Source organism: Myotis myotis, unplaced genomic scaffold (genome assembly GCF_014108235.1).
Source record: "Myotis myotis isolate mMyoMyo1 unplaced genomic scaffold, mMyoMyo1.p scaffold_m19_p_23, whole genome shotgun sequence".
Lineage (NCBI taxonomy): Eukaryota > Metazoa > Chordata > Mammalia > Chiroptera > Vespertilionidae > Myotis > Myotis myotis.
The window spans coordinates 1132979-1155349 of NW_023416328.1; the positions used below are offsets into that span (position 1 = coordinate 1132979).

At 57.2% G+C, this 22371-nt stretch overlaps 1 protein-coding gene and 1 pseudogene across 2 annotated transcripts in view; one reads left to right on the forward strand and one right to left on the reverse strand.

Annotated features, from left to right (window-relative positions):
• The first annotated feature begins 2242 nt into the window (after nt 1–2242).
• Nucleotides 2243–22371, forward strand: part of KIF7 (kinesin family member 7) — a 28127-nt gene continuing 7998 nt past the window's right edge. For both annotated transcript variants that reach the window (XM_036355722.1, XM_036355723.1), the window contains exons 1-10: nt 2243–2314; nt 6169–6522; nt 8199–8399; nt 8645–9038; nt 9155–9677; nt 10709–10819; nt 11272–11499; nt 13039–13184; nt 13497–13612; nt 14166–14303. In XM_036355722.1, the coding sequence (XP_036211615.1) occupies nt 6195–6522; nt 8199–8399; nt 8645–9038; nt 9155–9677; nt 10709–10819; nt 11272–11499; nt 13039–13184; nt 13497–13612; nt 14166–14303 (2185 nt within the window). In that variant the 5' untranslated portion in view covers nt 2243–2314; nt 6169–6194. The remainder of the gene's footprint in view (nt 2315–6168; nt 6523–8198; nt 8400–8644; nt 9039–9154; nt 9678–10708; nt 10820–11271; nt 11500–13038; nt 13185–13496; nt 13613–14165; nt 14304–22371) is intronic.
• Nucleotides 16032–16125, reverse strand: LOC118679296 (annotated as a pseudogene).

The following is a 22371-nucleotide window of genomic DNA, read 5'->3' on the forward strand; positions in this document are numbered from 1 at the left end:
TTGTTATATAGGATTTTATTGATTTCAGAGAAGGAGATAGAAACATCAATAATGAGAGAGAATTATTGATTGGCTGCTTCCTGCATGCCCCACACTAGGGACCAAGCCCACAACCGAGGCATGTGCCCTGACCGGGAATCAAACTGTGACCTCTTGGTTCATAGCTTGACGCTCAACCACTGAGCCACGCCGGCTGAGCGGAAGGGTATCTATGTTTTGAAATTGTTAGCTACTGCTAAGTAGGCTTCCAAACCAGACTCTGTTCTTATTATTTCCATCTGCAGCTGCACAGATAATTAAGTGCTCGCTCCCTTCCTTCCCGGGTGTTTTCTGTCTGAAGGTGATGGCGGAGGAGACATGGAAAGGCCAGGTGCTCTGTCACAGCGTCCCCGTCTCAGCCTGCTGCCTCCTCTGGTCTCTCTCTTCGCCGAGGTGTCAGGTGACTTAATTCAACCCGCTTCATGTAGTGACTTCTGTTCCTTGAGGCTGAGGATTTCCTTATGCAGATGCAGCCAGAGTCTTGGCAATTTTGACAGCCTCTCTGTAGAAATCTCCTGTATCCAAAATGAATTAAATGTTGCTACTAATCAGAGCTCAGTTTTTATTCTGACTTTTAAAAAAATATGTTTTTCTTGATATCAGAGAGGAAGGGCGAGGGAGAGAGAGATAGGAACCTCAATGATGAGAGAGAATCTGGGGATCGAGCCCACAACCCAGGCCTGTGCCCTGACCTGGAATTGAACCAGGTCCGCAGGCCGATGCTCTATCCACTGGGCCAAACCGGCCAGGGCTTTTTTTTTTTTTTTGCCTGTATTACAGGGGCAGGAGGAGACCAGCCAGGAGGCTCTGCACCCACCCAGGCCAGAGACAGTGGGGCGAGGGTGAGAGGCTGTGGGGTTTGCAAAGACACTTGCCTGGACTGGAAGCTACTGTGGGAGGCAAATCAGGGCTTGGGGGTGCATATGAGAAGAGTGTCTAGAACAGTGGTTCTCAACCTTGGCTGCACATTAGAATCACCTGGGAATCTTTTTAAAATCCTGATTTCTGGGCCTCATCCTCCGGAAATTCTGTTTCTTTGTTATGGGGTGGGGCCACAACAGGAGTAACAAAGAAACAGAATTTCCGGAGGATGAGGCCCAGGAATCAGGATTTTAAAAAAGATTCCCAGGTGATTCTAATGTGCAGCCAAGGTTGAGAACCACTGGTCTAGGATGTTCGAGTGACGGGGTGGGAGGGAGCACCTGGATAGCACCTGCCCAGGCAGGTGTAGGATGAACTCCTCTGAAAGGCTCCCGCGGACCTTTTCCCACAGAATAGCCTGGGTAGGTGGGTGGGCTAAGATCTCCATAGCAACCTTCACCCCCCAGTGGCCTCTCCTGGGGGCAGTGGTCCCCCCAGGAAGTCGACTCTGCTGGCAGTGGAATCTACCAATGGGCCCATGGATCCCATGCCCTTTCCAAAGGCGGGTGGAGGGGTGCAGGTGGGGTCCTTTCCAGCCAGAGCCGTGGGCCAGGCCTTGTCAGCGCCTGCCCTGGGGGGTGGCCGACTCAGGGGTCAGACCTCATCCCGGTGGCTTCATGCGTGGCCACCCCGGGTCTGGGGCAGAGAAGGGGCACAGCGATGACTTCCTGGTGCAGCCAGGGTCCCGACCCCCCCGGGAGAAGCGCGCCCCCAGCCCAACCCTGAAAGTCATGGGGGCTGAATCCTCTCAGCCTTAGAAGAGTCGTGAAATCCGAGGAGAAAAGGGAGGTGGAGGCTCCCGGCGCCCGGGGAGGGAGAGCCTTGCGGGGGCGGGGCGTGCAGAGAGGGGGATGCGGCGGTGGGAGGAGGGCAGGTCTACACCTGAATCAACAAACGAAGCTGGGAAATCCGCCCTCCATCGCGCGGGGGGAGGCCCCTAGTTAATTTTCGCCATCTTACGCGTTACAACTGGCCATCAGGCCGGCTTCTCGGGTCGCTGTGTCCCCAGAGTTTGATGAGTCTGTGCTGGGATCAGGGAGCAACACCGGTGACTCCCCGGCGGCGTCGAGGTACCAGGGACACGTGGCCCCGCCCCTAGACGTGGCCCCGCCCAGACACCACGCCCATACCAACTGAGGTCACGCCCACAACCCCGCCCCTCGCCCCATCGCCCCGCCCCCCGTCTCGCCTGCGGACAGACTTGGCGGCGCCGCCCCGCCAGCGCCTCAGCCCCCACGAGCCCGGGCGGGCGGGGTTGCGGGGGGGAAGGCGGGATTATTTAGGGGGCGGGGGTCGTGGTGACGGCATCAGAGCGCGCGGCGTTAGGGCTCGGAGGCTGGCTGCACCCCTGCCGGTGAGTGGGGGCCGGGAGGGGGGTGCAGGGCGAGGACGGGGCGGGCGGGAGGCGCGGTCGCCCCCTGCGCAGGCCGGCGGGGCGCCCTGGGAGCCGCCACCCTGGGGAGCCCATCCTGGCTGACCAGCCTCCGGAGGGCTCTTACCGGGGCGCGCGGCCCCCCCTTCCTTACGTCCGGGGCCGGAGGCCGACACCCCGGGCCTGGCCGCGGGGAGGGGGCGCCCGGCTGCGAGGGTCGCCTCTGCATCTCTGACCGCTTTTCCGAACTTCCCCGGCGCCCGCCCCCTGCGCGCTCCCGCCCGCCCCCGGCGCACGGTTCTGGGAGCCTTTGGGGCGCGGAGAAGCGGGAGCGCCAGGGGCTGGAAAAGTTCAGGGTGAGCGGGGCGGGGACCGCTGTGTCCCCGGCGCCGGACACCCCGCGGGGACGGAATGGTTTCGTGAACAAAAACCGTTACCGGCGCTGAGAGAAGTGGATGATAGTAGGCGCGCCAACCGCACGGGGCGCACCGCACCCCTGGATGGGTGCACGCAGCCTGGGCCACGGGCCTGCACAGCGTGACACGGAACAGAACACGAGATAAGCCCTGGCCGGTGTGGCTCAGTGGGTAGAGCGTCCGCCTGCGAACTGAAGGGCCCCGGGTTCGATTCCGGTCAAGGGCCTCGGTTGCAGGTTCCCAGGTCCTAGTTCAGGAGGCAGCCAGTGGACGTGTCTCTCTCACATCGATGTTCCTCTCTGGCTCTCCCGCTCCCTTCCACTCTCTCTAAAAATCAATGGGAAAATAGCCTTGGGGGGTGAGGATTGACAAAAAACCCCCCAAAAAAGCAAAAATGAGGTAAAACCAAACACGGGAGAAAAGGGTTCAATCAGGAGACGCGGGACTATTTCACAGCCAACTTTTTGAAAAAACATAAGTAGAAACGATGAAAAGTACAGCTAGTGAATGAACAAAGCGTCACGTAGGCGTTAATCGTGACCAGGACGGTGCGGTCCTGTGTGCGGTGTATTTCTGTGCCTGGCGGCGCAGGAGGCTCACCTCCCCCCGCATCACCGCCGCGTGAGCTGTGCGTGCGGTGAAGCCGCTGTGATCTTGGCTGGGGGAAGGCCTTGCCTTCGGTTTGTAAATAAAATTAAAAAAAAGAAAGAAAAAGCAACACCTGTGAAGTGCAGTAAAGCAAAGCCCAATAAAGGAGGTACACCTGTGATCAATAAAGTGAGTCAGGGGCCGGCGGGCGGGGGAGGACTGTGATGAGGGAGGTGGACGATGGGGAAGTTCCTTGGATAAATGTTATGCGTCCCTATTGGGCAGCAGTCCGGGGTCCCTGCCTCCCAGCTGCTTCTTTACCTGCCGGTTTAAGATGGTGTTTGCATTTTTTTTTTTAATATACATATTTTTTATTGATTTCAGAGAGGAAGGGAGAGGGTGATAGAAACATCAGTGATGAGAGAGAATCATGGATCGGCTGCCTTCTGCACGCCCCCAACTGGGGATTGAGCCTGAAGCCTGGGCTCGATCAGGAATCATACCTCGACCTCCTGGTTCATAGGTCGATGCTCAACCACTGAGCCACACCGGCTGGGCAAGAATTTGCATTTTTAAAAAATATATATATTTTTATTGATTTCAGAGAGGAAGGAAGAGGGAGAGAGAGATGGAAACATTAATGATGAGAGAGAATCATGGACCGGCTGCCTCCTGCAAGTCCCCCACTGGGGATCGAGCCCACAACCTGGGCTTGTGCCCTTGACCGGAATCGAACCTGGGACCTTTCAGTTCGCAGGCTGATGCTCTATCCACTGAGCCAAACAGGCTAGGGCAAGAGTTTGCATTTTTGAAAGATGCCCCAGTTGCCCTGTAGGAGGAGCAGGGACACACCCCCTAGGGCAGCGGTTCTCAACCTGTGGGTCACGACCCCTTTGGGGGTCGAATGACCCTTTCACAGGGGTCGCCTAAGACCATCCTGCCTATCAGATATTTACATGACGATTCATCACAGTGACAACATGACAGTGATGAAGTAGCAACGAAAACAGTTTTATGGTTGGGGGTCACCACAACATGAGGAACTGTATGAAAGGGTCGCGGCATTAGGAAGGTTGAGAACCACTGCCCTAGGGCCTGGCAAAGGTCACCCTGTCAGGCCACCAGCGGCCGGGACTTTGGCACAGGCTGAGGAGACGCAGGTGAACCAGAGAATACGGTCACGGCCCCCACTCTAGCTATGGTTTCACTTTCCACGATTTCACCTAACCCCGGTTAACTGTGGACGCAACTATTAAATGGAAAATTCCAGAAATAATTCATAAGTTTTAATGTGTGCCGAGTAGTGCGATGAAATCTCGCGATGTCTTCTTCCTGCCCTGGAAGGGAATGAGTTTGTAAAAAATGCAACACCTGTGCCTCAGTGGATAGCGCGATGGCCTGCGGACTGAAAGGTCCCGGGTTCGATTCCGGTCAAGGGCACGGACCTTGGTTGCAGGCTTCTCCTCGGCCCGGACCCTGGTTGGGGCACGTTCAGGAGGCAGCCAATGGATGTGTTTCTCACATTGATGTCTCTCTCTGTCTTTCCCTCTCTCTTCCATTCTCTCTAAAAATCAACGGAAACATATATTCGGGTGAGGATTAACAACAAAAAATTGAAATAAAAAAGCAAGCAACACCTGTGAGGCGCAGTGAAGTGGCAGATTGCCCACACGGGGCAGCCGCTCCCCCCAGAGCCAGTGTCAGGCTGCGTTCAGGTCTCCCTCACTTTACTTAACAGTGGCCCCCAGCGATGCTGGCCATTCGGATCTGGCCGGGAGAAGCCGGGAGGGACGTGTTCCGTGCAGTGAACAGGGGAATTACCTGCTTCACCAGGACAGGGACAACGTGTCTGAATACTGGGCTGGGAAGATCTGCAGTAAGATCGAATCTTCCGTGAAATTGTGGAGGAAAAAGAACTTTGCTGTCGCGCCTCAAACTGCAGAAGTTATGGCCCTCGCGTGTGATGGGTGTTGGTTACGGTGGAAAAGGCATGACGTGTGTGGGTGGGAGACCCGGACAGAAAGCACCTTCCCACTGACCTTCCCACTGACGGCAGCGTGCTGGGCATAAAGCATCGAGCTTCTGCGAGGACTTCGGCCAGGGCCCCCCTAAAACGAACAAGGGGCTACATTCACATCACTTTTATTGTGATAATTGTTTATTTCTTTTTTAAAGTATATTTTTATTCATGTCAGACAGGAAGGGAGAAGGAGAAAGAGAGAGAGAAACATCAATGATGAGAGAATCACTGATCGGCTGCCTCCTGCACGCCCCGAACTGGGGATCGAGCCTACAACCCGGGCATGTACCCTGAATGGGAATCGAACCGTGACCTCCTGGTTCATAGGTGGATGCTCAACCACTGAGCCACACCGGCCGGGCAAGATCTGTTGACTTTTGAAGAAGGTGGGGCAGGGGGTGTGATGTGACAAGGCAGAGACTGGACACCTCAGTGTGCGTGTGTCGTGTGTGTGTGTGCGTGTGTGTGCGTGTGCACGTTGTGTGTGCATGTGTGTGCGTGTGCGTGTTGTGTGTGCTTCCTAGGAGGTGGGCACAGGGGAAGGTGCCGCTCGAACACAGGCGCTTGGGGGCAGGTGGCGGAGTTCGGGCCTTGCTTACAGTGATGAGAGCCGGGACATGCTGTGTGGGGGTGCATGTGGCCCTGGCAGCATTTGGGCCCCAGGCTGGGGCACAGAGGATGCTCTGAACTTTGACCTCCGTCCCCTCCATCCCTCCCAGGTGAGGAGCTGCAGGGTCTGGCTCAGGTCCCCTGCAGGGGGAGCCCAGCCCCTGGGGCACAGGTGCTGACTGGGGGCCTCTTTCTCTCCACAGGGCCCCTGGAGCAGCCCGCCCTCACCATGGGGCTGGAGGCCCAGAGGCTGCCGGGGGCCGAGGCGGCCCCCGTGAGGGTGGCCCTGCGAGTCCGCCCGCTGCTGCCCAAGGAGCTGCTGCACGGGCACCAGAGCTGCCTGCGGGTGGAGCCGGAGCGCGGCCGGGTGACCCTGGGCCGGGACCGCAGCTTCGGCTTCCACGTGGTGCTGGACGAGGCCGCCGGGCAGGAGGCCGTGTACCAGGCCTGCGTGCAGCCCCTGCTGGAGGCCTTCTTCGAGGGCTTCAATGCCACCGTCTTCGCCTACGGTCAGACGGGCTCCGGGAAGACCTACACCATGGGGGAGGCCAGTGTGGGTGAGTGGCCTGCCTGTGGGAGGCGGCGGGGGGCGCTCAGTGGCTCCCGCGTTGGGTCCCCTGCCTCTTGCTGCTGCTCCCTGTTGGAGGTAGGGCCTGGGGAGGGAGAGCAATGTCCTGAGCAGGTCTGCAGCCCAGGGTGGGGCCAGCTGTGTGGGGGGCTGGGCAGGGCGAGGCCGATGGGCCTGGGAGGCCAGTGGCCTTCTCCCCTCCATAGAGATGGGGCCAGGCCGTCTGGTTCTGGGGCCGCAGGGGGAGCTGGCCTGTCTCTGCAGGGTGTCCGGCTGGCTGGTGAGGGTGAGGAGTCCATGTGCCGGTCGGGTGGCCGGGGTGGGGACTGTCCTGGGAGAGACACACTCTGGCTGCCTCGTAGCCGGGCCCCGGCTGGTTCCAGGAGGAGCTAGAGCAGATTTGGGGAGAGATACTTCAGGCCAATGAAGGGAACTGCCCCGTTTTTTTTTCAAATATATTTTATTGATTTTTTACAGAGAGGAAGGGGGAGGGATAGAGAGTTAGAAACATCGATGAGAGAGAAACATCGATCAGCTGCCTCCTTCCTGCACACTCCCGACTGGGGATGTGCCCGAAACCAAGGTACATGCCCTTGACTGGAATCGAACCCGGGACCCTTTGGTCCACAGGCCGATGCTCTATCCACTGAGCCAAACCGGTTAGGGCCCCATTTTAAATCTATATTTTGATTGATTTCAGAGAGGAAGGGAGAGGGAGAGAGAGAGAAAGACATCAATGATGAGAGAGAATCATTCATCGGCTGCCTCCTGCACGCCCCCTACTGGGGATCGAGCCCACAACCTGGGCATGTGCCCTTGACCGGAATCCAACCTGGGACCCTTCAGTCCGCAGGCTGGCGCTCTATCCCCTGAGCCAAACCAGCCAGGGCCGGAACTGCCCATTTTAGGTCGTACAAATGTTTTCTCTTCGGTTATGTAAGTATATGTTTGTCATAAAAAATTTAGGAAAATTCAGAAAAACACACAGAAATAAAACTGCCTTTCAGAAATCATGCATCCTGTTAGGGTTCCAGTTTCTTTCTCTGCGGAATTGTCTATCCTTTTAAAGAAAACAGCATTACGTTGTACCCAATCTTTGACATCCTGTTTTATTTTCTTCACAAATATCATGAACAGGTCTTTACATCATTAAGTATTTTTCAATCTGATTTTTTTCATGGCTGCCTGGCATTCCATTGTGACTATAAGGTAAGGTAATTTATGTAACCAGAGCCCCTATGGATCTTGAAATGGATGCTTAGGATGTTTGCTTTATTTATTTATTTTTTAAGTTATGAAGACGAGTGCTGCTCTGAACACCCTCTTATTACTTTGGGATAAATGTAGGAGGTACTTTAGGTAACTGAGCATAGACTGTGGTAATGAGCTCCCTGTCCCAGGGGGTAATCAAGCAAGGGTGTCTGGTGACCTGGCAGGAATGTAGGGGGCGGTGCTTATATCAGGAAAGGGGTTGGCTCACCCCTGAGAGGTAGCTTCCAACTCTGAAGTTTTATGGTTCTGCCTGACCACCCTGGCGCTCGGCCTGGCTCCGGCTGCTGCCTTCTCCACCTGGAGCCCCATCCTCCAGCTGCTGGGGGGGGCGCACGGGAGGCCTCGGAGACCCAGCTGGCGGCACGTGGCAGGAGGCCCCGCGTGTCTCCCCAGCCTCCCTCCACGAGGACCAGCAGGGCATCATCCCGCGGGTCATGGCCGAGGCCTTCAAGCTCATCGATGAGAACGACCTGCTGGACTGTCTGGTGCACGTGTCCTACCTGGAAGTGTACAAGGAGGAGTTCCGGGACCTGCTGGAGGTGGGCACCGCCAGCCGCGACATCCAGCTCCGCGAGGACGAGCGTGGGAACGTCGGTGAGGAACCCCCGGGGCCCTGGCTGGGAGGGGGCGCCTGGCTGGAGGGGAAACCCACGCTCTGGAAAGTTCCGCTGTGGTTTCCTCTGTCTGCACCAGCTTTGAGATGGGCATGGGGGAAGCTGGAGCCCCCCAGCCCAAACCAAGATGGGCAGGAGCCCGGGGCATGGGGGAGGGGGGCCCCTGGGTCGGGGAGGGCTGGAGGGGCGCCCCTGCCCTGCGCTCACGGCCCCGTGCGCCCGCAGTGCTGTGTGGGGTGAAGGAGGTGGACGTGGAGGGCCTGGACGAGGTGCTGAGCGTCCTGGAGATGGGCAACGCGGCGCGGCACACGGGGGCCACGCACCTCAACCGCCTGTCCAGCCGATCGCACACGGTCTTCACCGTGACCCTGGAGCAGCGGGGGCGCGCCCCCAGCCGCCTGCCGCGCCCCGCCGCCGCCCAGCTGCTCGTCTCCAAGTTCCGCTTCGTGGACCTGGCGGGCTCCGAGCGGGTGCTGAAGACGGGCAGCACCGGCGAGCGGCTCAAGGAGAGCATCCAGATCAACAGCAGCCTCCTGGCCCTCGGCAACGTCATCAGCGCGCTGGGCGACCCGCAGCGGCGCGGCAGCCACATCCCCTACCGGGACTCCAAGATCACCCGGTGAGCGCGGGGGAAGGGGGCGCGCACCATGCAGCCCGAGCCTCAGGTCTGATGGGGGGTTGGGACCCCGATCCTGGCGCCCCGGGGTCCCTGACGCGCCCCTCCGGCGCCCTCAGGATCCTCAAAGACTCGCTGGGCGGGAACGCCAAGACGGTGATGATCGCCTGCGTCAGCCCCTCGTCCTGCGACTTCGACGAGACCCTCAACACCCTCAACTACGCCAGCCGCGCGCAGAACATCTGCAACCGCGCCACCGTCAACTGGCGGCCCGAGCCCGAGCGGGCGCCCGAGGAGGCGGCCGGGGCGCGGGGTCCCCCGCGGCACCGCTCCGAGACGCGCATCATCCACCGGGGCCGGCGGGGCCCGGGCCCCCCCGCCGCCCCCGCCGTGGCCGCAGCCCGCCTGGGCGCCGAGTGCGCGCGCTACCGGGCCCGCACCGACGCCGCCTACAGCCTCCTGCGCGAGCTGCAGGCCGAGCCCGGGCTGCCCTGCGCCGCCGCCCGCAAGGTGCGGGACTGGCTGTGCGCCGTCGAGGGCGAGCGCAGCGCCCTGAGCTCCGCCTCCGGGCCGGACAGCGGCATCGAGAGCGCCTCCGCCGCCCCCGAGGAGCAGGCCACGCAGGGACCGGGTGGCAGAAAGGTGGCCGAGGGCCGGGTGTGGCCTGGGGAGGGGCGGGAAGGGGCCGGAGGTCAGACAGCAGTGCCCCTGCCCCGTCAATTCCATTCAAAGGCGCGGCTGCTGGTGACCGTGGCCACGTACCATAAGGTCTCCCGCTGGGCCTCGGGCGCTCCGTCTGTAAAGTAGGGGTGACATTGGCATTACCTCCTGGGGGGGATGTAAGGGCTGAGGGTGTAACACGGGCCCAGCAGGCAGTGAAGGCTCAGCAAGTTGTAATAATAGTGGCGATGTTCTCATTGCTAATTTAAAGAAGGATTGGTTATTACAAGAGGTGGCCCAAATGGCTTGCAGAGAGGATGCAGGTAGGACTTGGAGCAGAGCAGCGCTGGGGCTGGGAGAACCCCGTGGGAGCAGAGCAGCGCTGGGCTGGGGGAACCCCGTGGGAGCAGAGCAGCGCTGGGCTGGGGGAACCCCGTGGGAGCAGAGCAGCGCTGGGGCTGGGAGAACCCCGTGGGAGCAGAGCAGCGCTGGGGCTGGGGGAACCCCGTGGGAGCAGAGCAGCGCTGGGCTGGGGGAACCCCGTGGGAGCAGAGCAGCGCTGGGGCTGGGAGAACCCCGTGGGAGCAGAGCAGCGCTGGGCTGGGGGACCCCATGGGAGCAGAGCAGTGCTGGGCTGGGGGGACCCTGTGGGAACGGTAGCGCTGGGCTGGGAGAACCCCGTTCGAGCAGAGCAGTGCTGGGCTGGGGGAACCCCGTGGGAACAGCGCTGGGGCTGGGGGAACCCCGTGGGAGCAGAGTAGGGCTGGGCTGGGGGAACCCCGTGGGAGCAGAGCAGCGCTGGGGCTGGGGGAACCCCGTGGGAGCAGAGCAGCGCTGGGGCTGGGAGAACCCCGTGGGAGCAGAGTAGCGCTGGGCTGGGAGAACCCCGTGGGAGCAGAGTAGCGCTGGGCTGGGGGAACCCTGGCGGGGTCGATGGAACACCCTGGGTCCCAAGGACAGACAGGCTCGCCCTGCCAGCCCCTGGCCCTGAACCCCGGCTCCCTGCCCCACAGGACGATGAGGGGGCGCTGCTGGCCCTGCAGAGCCAGGTGGCCCGCCTGGAGGAGGAGAACCGAGACTTCCTGGCCGCCCTGGAGGACGCCATGGAGCAGTACAAGCTGCAGGTGGGCTGCCTCGGTTTCCCCAGAGGAGAGGAAACCAGCCGGGGTGGGTGGGTTCTGGCGGCGGGCAGAGGTGGGGGCAGGCACAGATGAGCACAAGCGTGCGGGCGAGGAGCAGTGCGGGTGGGTGGGGGCGGGGGGGGGGGGGCAGGATGGGGCATTGGAGCCAGACGGGTCCTTCCTTTTGTCCCAAGGTAGCCGGTCAGCGTTGCTCCTGGCGCCCTCTGGTGGCGATGACTGGCATGGACGTGGAGGGCAGGCAGGGTGGGGTGAGAGCTTGAGCCTGAACTAGTGCAGTGTGTGTGTGTGTGTGTGTGTGTGTGTGAGAGAGAGAGAGAGGGGGAGGGAGGGAGATAGGGGGATGACCATGAGGTGGCCTGCACTTCTTCCTGTCGGCATCGCTGCCGCACAGCCCCCCCCACGTCCCCCCTCAGCACCTGGACCTTGTCTTGCAGAGCGACCGGCTGCGGGAGCAGCAGGAGGAGATGGAGGAGCTGCGTCTGCGGCTGGAGCTGGTGCGGCCAGGCTGGGGGGGCCCAGGGCTCCTGCAGGGCCTGCCTCCGGGGTCCTTTGTGCCCCGGCCTCACACAGCCCCCCTGGCGGGTGCCCACGCCCACGTGCTGGGCATGGTGCCCCCCGCGTGCCTTCCTGGAGATGAAGTTGGCCCCGAGCACTGGGGAGAGGTGAGGAGGTGGCGAGACCCGTGCCCGCTGGGCCTGTTGGACTGGGCAGTGCTGGACAGTGTGCCCCTCACCCCAGGCTTTCATGGGAGCAGCTGTGGGTGCCCCTTCTCGTGTCCGTAGAGGAAGGGCCAAGATTGGGTGACGGGGCCCTCTCAGAGAGGTGGTGCTATTAAAATATATATTGATTTATTGATTTCCACTCTGGAATCAATAAATATATATATTGATTTCAGATTGGAAGGGAGAGGGGGAGAGAGCAACATCAATGATGAGAATCATGGATCGGCTGCCTCCTGCACGCCCCCTACTGGGGACTGAGCTCCAAACATGGGCATGTGCCCTGACTGGGAATAGAACTGTGTCCTTCTGGTTCATAGGTTGACGCTCAACCCCAGAGCCATGGGCAGGGGGTGGGTGGGAGGGGGGTGGGGGGGTGATGCTGCTGGGAATCTCCAGTGTATCTGGGGCTGCTTGGAGCTTGCAGAGGGGGTTCTGGCTTCCAGCGCTGGATGGGAAGCGTGCACACCTCCAGGGACGGGGAGCTCATCACCTGTGAGGCCGCCCCCTCTCTTTGCAAGTTTCCTTTCCCCTGAACCGGGTCTCTGCTTCTGGTTCTGTCACGTGGGGCCTTTTGGACACAGGCTGCATCTGCCCGAAAGCTCGGGGTCCTCTGGCCCTGCAGCCCCGAGGGCCTGGGGAGGGGGGGTGGGGCGGGGGGTCGGCAGAGGCCTGTCACGCAGCCTCCACTCTGGCCGGCGAGGTTGGCAAGATGAGACTCGGATGCAGGTGACCTGTGTACCAGAGAGAAATGGTCACGTGACCTGGGCGTTCTGGGTGCTTTGGGGGCAGGGGCGGGGGAGGTGCAGGGGGGGCGGCTCCCATTCTGGCTCCCCCAGGCGTCACTGAGCTGGGTCTTGGAGGTGAGGGTGGGCGCCCAGGGCAGGGCAGGGCATGGCATAAGCCAGTGGTCGGCAAACCGTGGCTCGCGAGCCACATGCGGCTCTTTGGCCCCTTGAGTGTGGCTCTTCCACAAAATACCACGTGCGGGCGCGCACATACAGGGCGAAGTTGACTTAAAACCTTAAGTAAAGTTTATGAAGTTAATTTTAGGGAACGTTGTGGAGTGAAAGAAGAGGTAGTGTCGAGGATGGAGAAAGGCATGTGGAGATGGTGTGGACACACAGAGAGGATGGACGGAAGGAGACAGACGAACAAGTATACAAGACGCGTGTGGATGGGAGAGTTGGAAGGGGTCGACCTCAGCGAACACACCTCCATCGGATTGAGGACGTTTTTAGCAAAGGCCGGCTTAGGAGCACCCTAATTAAGTTAATAACAATGTACCTACCTATATAGTTTCAGTTTAAAAAATGTGGCTCTCAAAAGAAATTTCAATCGTCGTACTGTTGATATTTGCCTCTGTTGACTCATGAGTTTGCCGACCCCTGGGCTAGGCGGACGCAGAGACTTGGTGCCGGGAACGGCCCCTAGAGGGCGCCCGGGAGGCTTCCTGGCCTGAAACCCCGGTGCCCCTGGCAGGTGCCGGAGGGCAGGGCGGCGGGAGCCAAGCTGCTGGAAGAGGACGATGGGCTGGACAGTGGCTCTTCTGCTGCATCAGAAGGAGAGGAGGAGGAGGAGGAGGGGGAGGAGAGAGAGCCGCCCCGGAGGACCTTGCCCCTGCGCCGGTGAGTGGCCCCATTGCGGCCGAAGAGGACCTGTGGTCTCGGTGCCCTCACCCGCCTCGCCCCTGCCAGCCCTCGAGGGAGCAGACGGGAGCTGTGGGCTCTGAGCCAAGCGCTTGCCGGTGGGAAAGTCCTGGGCGCCCCTTCCTCCCCTGCACCCCTCAGCTTGGCCCCGGCCCCGGGATCTGCTGGACGGACAGGTGCCAGCGATGATGGGGTGGAAGGCAGCGACCTGTCTTCCTGCCTCTGGCCTGGGAGGTGGCCAGGTGGGGGCGGGGGCTGGGGAGGGGTACAGGCATCTGCTCTGCCCCCCAGAAACGGGATTAGCAAGTGCAGCCAGCGGGTGGAGGCCGGCCCAGGGAGCCCCCCGAGCAGGAAGGGCCCGGAGCTTCACCTTGAGGAGCTGGGTGCAGCCGTCCCCGAGCCCAGAGGTGAGCTCGGTGGGACACAGAGAGGACCCGACCCCTCCTTCCTCCCTGGTCCTCACTGGCCACCCTGGACAGTCCACACCAACCCTAGCTGCCCTGACAAGCTTCCTCCTCCTCCACCCCCTGCCTGCCTCCTCCACCCCCCTGCCTCTCCCCTCCACCCCCCTGCCTCTCCCCTCCACCCCCAGACTCCCCCCTCCACCCCCTGGCCTCTCCCCTCCTCCCCCAGACTCCTCCCTCCACCCCCCTGTCTGCCTCCTCCACCCCCTGCCTCTCCCTTCCACCCCCTGCCTCTCCCCCAACCCCTACCTCTCCCTTCCAACCCCTGCCTCCCCCTTCCACCCTCCTGCCGCTCCCCTCCACCCCCTTGTCTTTCTCAATCCCCCCCGCCTCTCCCCTTCATCCGCTGCCTCCCCTCCACCCCCCTGCCTCTCCCCTCCATCCCCCTGTCTCCCCTCCAACCTGCTGCCTCTTCCTCCACCCCCTTCCTCCCCTCTACCCCCTGTCTCCCCACTCTGTCCTTGGGGCCTCAGCCTTGACAGCTGGCCTTGTCCAGTGGTCCAGGGGGGCAAGGCCCAGGCCCCCGCGGCCGCGGCCTCTGAGTGGCGGCTGGCCCAGGCCCAGCAGAAGATCCGGGAACTGGCCATCAACATCCGCATGAAGGAGGAGCTCATCGGCGAGCTGGTCCGCACCGGTGAGTGGCGGGCGCTGGCGGCGTGATGCCCGGCTCAGCCTCTGCGGCTGTGTGGCCTCGAGCAAGTGGAGTAACCTCTCTGTGCCGCCGTTTTCCTTCCTGAAATGGGAGCGGCAGTTGCACCTGCTTCTAGGTTTGTTCTGAGGATGAAATGAGTTAATTCAGGCAAAGGGCTCAGACTGCTTCCCAGGAAGCGTTACGTGTTGTGATTTATCAAGTGCCTGCTGTGTGCGGGCGCTGCCTGGGCGGGCACACAGCTCTCGGTCGGTCGCGTCACGGGCACAGCATCCCCAAATCGTGCTGTGTCTGCTGGTGATGTGTGTGACAGGATAGGGGGTGACTTTAGGTGGTGACCGGTTGAATTTTTAAAATATATATTTTTATTGATTTCAGAGAAGAAGGGAGAGGGAGAGCTAGAAACATCACTGATGAGAGAGAATCATTGATCGGCTGCCTCCTGCATGCCCCCTCGAGCCCACAACCGGGGCATGTGCACTTGACCGGAGTCGAACCCAGGACCCTTCAGTCCGCAGGCCAGTGCTCTATCCACTGAGCCACCCCAGCCAGGGCTCCTTTGCCCATTTGTAATTGGGTTGTCTTCCTGGTGTTGAGTTGTATGAGTTCTTTTTGTATTTTCAAAAGTTCACCCCTTATCAGATGTGTCACTGGTGGATGTGTGCCCTCGAACAGGGGAGGTCTCCCTTTCATTTTGTCGATGGTTTCTTTTGCAGAAGCTTTTTAGTTTGACGTGGTCCCATTTGTTTATCTTTTCCTTTGTTTTTCTGGCCCTGGGCCAGTGGTCGGCAAACTCACTAGTCAACAGAGCCAAATATCAACAGCACGACGATTGAAATTTCTTTGGAGAGCCAGATTTTTTAAACTGAAACTATATAGGTAGGTACATTGTGATTAACTTCATTAGGGTACTCCTAAGGCTTAGGAAGAGCCACAGTCAAGGGGCCAAAGAGCCGCATGTGGCTCGCGAGCCGCAGTTTGCCGACCACTGCCCTAGGCAATGTATTGGTGAAAAGACGGCTACATAAGATGCCTGAGATTTTACTGCTTATGTTTTATTCTAGGATTTTTATGGTTTCATGACTTATATTGAACTCTCTTATCCATTGTGAGTTTATTCTTGTGTATGGTGTCAGTTGGTGGTGTAGTTGCATTTTTTTGCATAATCTGTCCAATTTTCCCAGCGCCATGAATTGAAGAGACTGTCTTGACTCCATTGTATGGTCTTGCCTCCTTTGTCAAATACTAATTGACCCTCTTGGCGTGGGTGGATTTCTGGGGTCTCTGTTCTGTTCCATGGATCTACATGCCTGTTCTTGTGCCAGTACCAGGCTGTTTTGATTATAATGGCTTTGTTATATAGTTTCATACCCGGTATTGTGATCCCTCCAACCTTGTTCTTCTTTCTCAAGATTGCTGCAACTATTCGGGGTCCTTGGTTCCATAGAAGTATTTGTAATATTCTAGGTCTTGAAATATGCCGTTGGTATTTAATAGGGGCTGAGTTGAATCTGTAGATTGCTTTGGGTAGTATGGGCATTTTAATGATGTTAATTCTAAAATACTAGAGGCCTGATGCACGAAATTTGTGCAAGGGCCTTGGCCCCCGCTGCCGCGGTGGCCACCTCTGCCTTGGCCCCTGCCCGCCACGGCTTTGGAAGGAAGGACGTCCGGAAGGATGCCCGGTCTAATTAGCATATTATGCTTTTATTATTATAGATGGAACACTTCGCAGATTTGTGTGTCACCCTTGCACAGGGGCCATGCTAATCTGCTCTGTGTCAATAATGAGAGAGAATCATTGATCGCTGCCTCCTGCATGCCCCCTACTGGGGATCGAGCCCACAACCCGGGCGTGTGCCCTGACCAGGAATCGAACCGTGACTTCCTGGTTCATGGGTTGACTGACGCTCAACCACTGAGCCACATTGGCTGGGCTTTGGGATGTTTTTTGATGTGTTGTTTTTTATGATTTCCTCACTGCTGATCGGTCTATTTAGATTTTCCAGTTCTTCACGATTCAAAGAATGTATCTACTTCTTCTAGGTCACTGAATTTGGTGGCATCTCGTCTGCCCTGGTGTTCTTATATGATGTATATCTGTAATGTCTGTGGCAACGTGTTTATTTCTGCTTTTGTTTATATGAATCTTTTCTCTTTTTCCCAGTGAGTCTAACCAGGGGTTTGTCAATTTTATTCATCTTTTCAAAGAACCAGCTCTGTGTTGTATTAATGTTTTCTATCGTCCTTTTGTTCTCTCACACAATTCTCTAGTTTTTATGATTTCCTGTCTTCTGCCGACGTTGGGTTGCTACTGTTCTTCTTTTTCTAGTTCTTTAAGATGTAATGCTGGTTCTTACCTTGGGATTTCTTTTGTTTCTTGAGATAAGCCTGTAATGATACAAACCTTCCCCTTATGGCTGCTTTTGCTGCATCCCAGAGGTTTTGCTATGTTGTGTTGTCCTGCTCATGTGTCTCTGTAGACCTTTTGATCTCACCTTTTTTTTCTTCTTTGATCCGATCACTTCTTTTTTTAAAAAAAATATATTTTATTGATTTTTTACAGAGAGGAAGGGAGAGAGATAGAGAGCCAGAAACATCGATGAGAGAGAAACATCCATCAGCTGCCTCCTGCACATCTCCTACTGGGGAGGTGCCCGCAACCCAGGTACATGCCCTTTTAGTATATGTGCTGCCGAAGCGAGCACAGGTACATGCCCTTGACCGGAATCGAACCCGGGACCCCTCAGTCCGCAGGCTGACGCTCTATCCACTGAGCCAAACCGGTTTCGGCTGATCCGATCACTTCTTAGTCGTATGGAGTTTAATCTCCACATATTTGTGGGTTTCTTTACTTCCTTTTTGCATTTTGTTTTTATTTTTTATTATTTTTTAAAATATATTTTTATTGATTTCAGAGAGTAAGGAAGAGGGAGAGATAGATAGAAACATCAATGATGAGAGAGTATCATTGATCAGCTGCCTCCTGCACGCCCCCCACTGGGGATCGAGCCCGCAACCCGGGCATGTGCCCTTGACCAGAATCGAACCCAGGACCCTTCAGTCCACAGGCTGATACTGAGCCAAACCAGCTATGGCTCATTTTTAATTTCAAGGTATAATTTCTTTTTTTTTAAATATATTTTTATTGATTTCAGAGAGGAAGGGAGAGGGGGAGAGAGATAGACACATCAATGATGAGAGAGAATCATGGATCGGCTGCCTCCTGCACGCCCCACACTGGGGATCAGCCCACAACCCAGGCATGTGCCCTTGACCGGAATCAGTGCTCTATCCGCTGAGCCAAACCGGCTAGGGCTCAAGGTATAATTTCAATCTTCTTGAATTTGTGGACGTTAGTTTGTGACCCAGCATATGGTCTGTCCTTGCGAATGTCCCATGTGTGCTGGAGAAGAAGGTATAATCTGACGTTCTGGGATGCGAGGTTCTGTAAACGTCAAGTACAGTGGGGCCTTGACTTACGAGTTTAATCCGTTCCGTGACGGAGCTCATAACTCAAATTACTCGTATGTCAAATCCATTGTGAACGAGTGAGACACGCGATGCTGGGCTGATGTTGTGGCGTTCACTGTGACGTTTGCTGCGCCAACTAGCGGTGGGGTGTCTGAAGCTGGCTCGTAACCCGAATTTTAGCTCGCAACTCAAAGCAAAAAATCGGCCGAGAGACGGCTCGTATCTCGAAAAACTCGTTAGTCGGGACACTCGTAAGTCAAGGCCACACTGTATGTCCATTTGGTGTAATGGAGGCTGATTGAAGGTGTCATCAAAGGCTGATATTTCCTTACTGGTTTTCTGTTTGGATCATCTGTGTAGAGCTGCCAGTGGAGTGTTAAGGTCCCCAGCTATGATTGTGTCTTGATCTGTTTCTCCCTTTGGTTCTGTGAGTAGTTTTTCATATATTCCATGCTCCCTGGTGGGATGCATATATGTTAAGAAGTGTTACGTTTTCTTGCTGTAGTGTCCCTGTTATCGCTATAAAACTAGAGGCCCAGTGCACGAAATTCGTGCACAGGTAGGGTCCCTAGGCCTGGCCAGTGATCAGGGCCTTCCTTCCCCAGCTGCCGGCTGCCGGCCGGGGCCTTCCTTCGTTCCGTGCCTCCCCCTGGTGGTCAGCACACGTCATAGCGAGTGACTAAACTCCCTGTCTCTCGGTTAAACTCCGGAGGGGACACTTTGCATATAAGCCTTTTATATAAATAGACTAGAGGCCCGGTGCACAAAAATTTGTGCACTTGGGGGGGGAAGGGGGACCCCTCAGCCCGGCCTGTGCCCTCTCGCAGTCTGGGACCCCTCGGGAGATAACACCCTGCTGGCTTAGGCCTGCTCCCGGGTGGCAGAGGGCAGGCCCAATCCCTAGGTGCAGCCCCTGGTCGGGCTCAGAGCAGGGCCGATTGGGAAGTTGGGGCACCGCCCTCTGTCATGCACAGAGCAGGGTGGATTGGGAGGTTGCGATGCCACCCTCAGTCACGCTCAGGGTAGGGCCGATTGGGGGGTTGGGGCACCGCCCCCTGTCACACTCAAGGCAGGGTGGATGGGGAGGTTGTGGCACCACCCCCTGTCACGCACAGAGCAGGGCCAATCAGGGGGTTGGGGCGCTGCCCCCTGTCACGCTGATCCCGGTGCTGGGAGGCATATTACCCTTTTACTATATAGGGTAGAGGCCTGGTGCACGTGTGGGGGCTGGCTGGTTTGCCCTAAAGGGTGTCCTGGATCAGGGTGGGGGTCCCCACTGGGGTGCCTGGCCAGCCTGGGTGAGGGGATGATGGCTGTTTGCAGCTGGTCACACACCCTTCAGGGTGGGGGTCCCCACTGGGGTGCCTGGCCAGCCTGGGTGAGGGGCTGAGGGCTGTTTTCAGGCTGACTGAAGCTCCCAACTGCTCCTTTTTTTCTTTTTTTTTATTCTGGGCCACCTTTAGCTCTGAGGCTCCAGCTCTTAGGCCTCCGCTGCTGAAAGCAGGTATCTGATTTATTTAGGTTCTATAATCGAAACAATGTATAACTCCAGCTCTGAGATCCCGGGCTCTCTGAAAGCAGGTTTCTGGGTTTTTGTTTAGCTTCTATATTTGTTACAGTGTTTCTTAAACTGCAGGCTCAGAGGCTGGCAAGGCAGGCGGGGAACGTTGGTTTCCTCCGTCACTGAAGCAAGCAAGCCTCATGTTAGTTTCAAGCTGCCTGGCTGCCGGCCGCCATCTTGGCTGGCAGTTAATTTGCATATCTCACTGATTAGCCAATGGGAAGGGTAGCGGTCGTACGCCAATTACCATGTTTCTCTTTTATTAGATAGGATATTCATCTTTGCCCCCTGTTGTCTTGAAATCCATTTTGTCAGATATGAGTATGGCTACACCTACTTTCCTGTGGATGTTATTTGCTTATAGCAGGGGTGGGAGACCTTTTTTCCCAAGGGCCGTTTGGCTGTTTATAACATCGTTTGTGGGCCATACAGAATTATCAACTTAAAAATTAGCCTGCTCTACTCGGTCAAACATTTAATTAACTCGTCCCTAATGCCTGGGCAGGGCCAGACCAAATGATATCTGGAGCCTTATCCGGCCCGCGGGCCGGACGTTCCCCACCCCTGGCTTAGGAAATCGTTTCCCACCCTTCCAATTTGTCTCTGCCTTCGTCTTTGCAGCTGAGAGGCGTCTCTTGTAGGCAGCGTATGGTTGGGTTTTGTTTTTTGATCCAATCTGCTACTCTCTGCCTCTTTATGGTGAATTGTTCATTTACAGTTAGAGTAATTAGTGATTATGAGGACTTGCTATGCCCAATTTATCCTTTGTTTTCCGGAAGCTTGGTGCCTCCATTGGTTCTTTTTGTTTGTTTGTTTGTGTTTTGTTTTATATACATACTAGAGGCCCAGTGCATGAATTCGTGCACGGCCGGGGTCTGGCTGGCCCACCCCGTTCGGATTGGGGCCAATCGGGCCAGGCCAGCGCTGGGGAGAGGACACAGGAGGTTGACCGGCCACCCGCAACCCCTGGTCGAATTCCTGGTGCAGGGGACAATTAGCATATTAGCCTTTTATTATATAGGATTTATTGATTTCAGAGAGGGAGGGAAAAGGGAATGGGGATAGAAACATCAATGAGGAGAGAGAATCCTTGATCAACGGTCTCCTGCACACCCTCCACTGGGGATCGAGCCCGCAACCCCGGCATGTGTCCTGACCGGGGATGGAATCGTGACCTCCTGGCTCATTGGTCAACGCTCAACCACTGAGCCACGCTGGCCGGGCTGCGTCGGTTCTTTTCCTGTGTGTTCCCGCCTGTTTCTGCTGGGTGGTATTCCACACTTCTCTCCTGTTTCCTCTTTTTTTAAGCTCTGTGTCTCAGTGTTGGTTTTTGTGTGTGTCGTTCCCATTACGTTTATGAAAAAGAAACTTTCACACCTACCACAGCCCTCCCTCTTTGAACACGTCTGGTCTCCATGTGCGCGCACATGTGTGTGGTGTCGGACGCCGACTGGCTTCATGCCTTTGTGGGCGGTTTCCCAGGTTTCCCAGCACTGTTTGCTGAAGATGCCTCGCTTGCCCCATTGCATGATTTGACTCCTTCATGGGAAACCAGTTGCCCGTATCCACGTGGGTTTCCCCCGGACTCTCAGTTCTGTCCCGTTGGTCTGTGTGCCTGTTTCTCTGCCATGCCATGCTGTTTCAATGACTATAACTTTGTAGTGTAGTTTGAAGTCAGGAGTTTAATAACTTCACTTTCTTCTTCTTTTTTTAAATATATTTTTATTGACTTCAGAGAGGAAGGGAGAGAGAAAGAGAGATACAAACATCAATGATGAGAGAGAATCATTGATCGGCTGCCTCCTGCACACCCCACACAGGATGGAGCCCGCAGCCTGGGCATGTGCCCCGACCGAGAATCCAACCATGACCTCCTGGTTCGTAGGTCGATGCTCAACCACTGAGCCACACCTGCCGGGCTCATTTCTTCTCTTTTCCAGGGTTTTTTTTTTGGCTATTCCGGGTCTCATGTGGTTCCATATGAATTTGTGGATTCTTGGTTCTGTTTCTTTGAAAAACGCCACGGGGGCGGGGGGGGTGTTTGTGACTGGAGCTTTAGGGATTGCTGGGAACCTGTGTTGTGCTTTGGGCGGATAGAGGCGTGTTTTTTTCCTTTCCCTTGTGAGGGGAGATGGGAGGCGGGAAGGGCGATGCCTTTTCTCTGGGGAAACTGCTCTGCCCGACTTCGGCTCCAGGCGGTGGTGTGAGGGCGCGGCCTGGTGTCTCCCGCTCCCACTGCTGGTTCCCAACGCCCACCTTCCCACGTCCCAGCGCAGGGATGTGTCGGGCACGCTCGTGTGTTGAACAGAGGGTCCTTCATTGAGCTCTAGTTGTCCAACTTGTAAATTTAAGGGCGAGCCCGGCCGGTGTGGCTCAGTGGTTGAGCATTGACCTATGAACCAGGAGGTCCTGGGTTCAATTCCCGGTCAGGGCACGTGCCCAGGTTACCGGCTCGATCCCCAGTGAGGGGCGTGCAGGAGGCAGCCGATCAATGATTCTCCCTCATCACTGATGTTTCTTTCTCTCTCTCCCTCTCCCTCCCTCTCTGAAATCAATACAAATACATTTTATAAAATAAAATAAATTTCAGGGGTAGTCCCTGGAGTCTTCTCACTCCGCTGCCATGCTGACGTCATCCCCCGAAATACCGCGAAGCCAACCCCAGACGTGTCACCTCGGGCCACAGCTTTCAGCTTTTTGGGGGACGTTTTCTTTTTTCCAAACCGAGTGCCATTCGCACCTCGTTCAGAGCCGTGGCCTCGGTGTCCGGGGCGTAAGCACACGTCTCCCTCGTTCAGCCTCGTCCGTGTGCCGCTCGCTGGCAGCTTGGCTCCGGCTCCAGATGTGCTCCCCGCGTCCCGTCCGCTGGTCGGGCCTCCGGCGTTCCCTTCCTCTCACCCCTCAGCCGCGCTGTGGGGTGCTGCCAACCCCAATATCCCGGGGATGCGATTGCTGCCCCGTGGTGTCACCTGCCCTGCCCTTCATCCTCCACGCTCCCTGCCCATGAAGTTCGTTTTA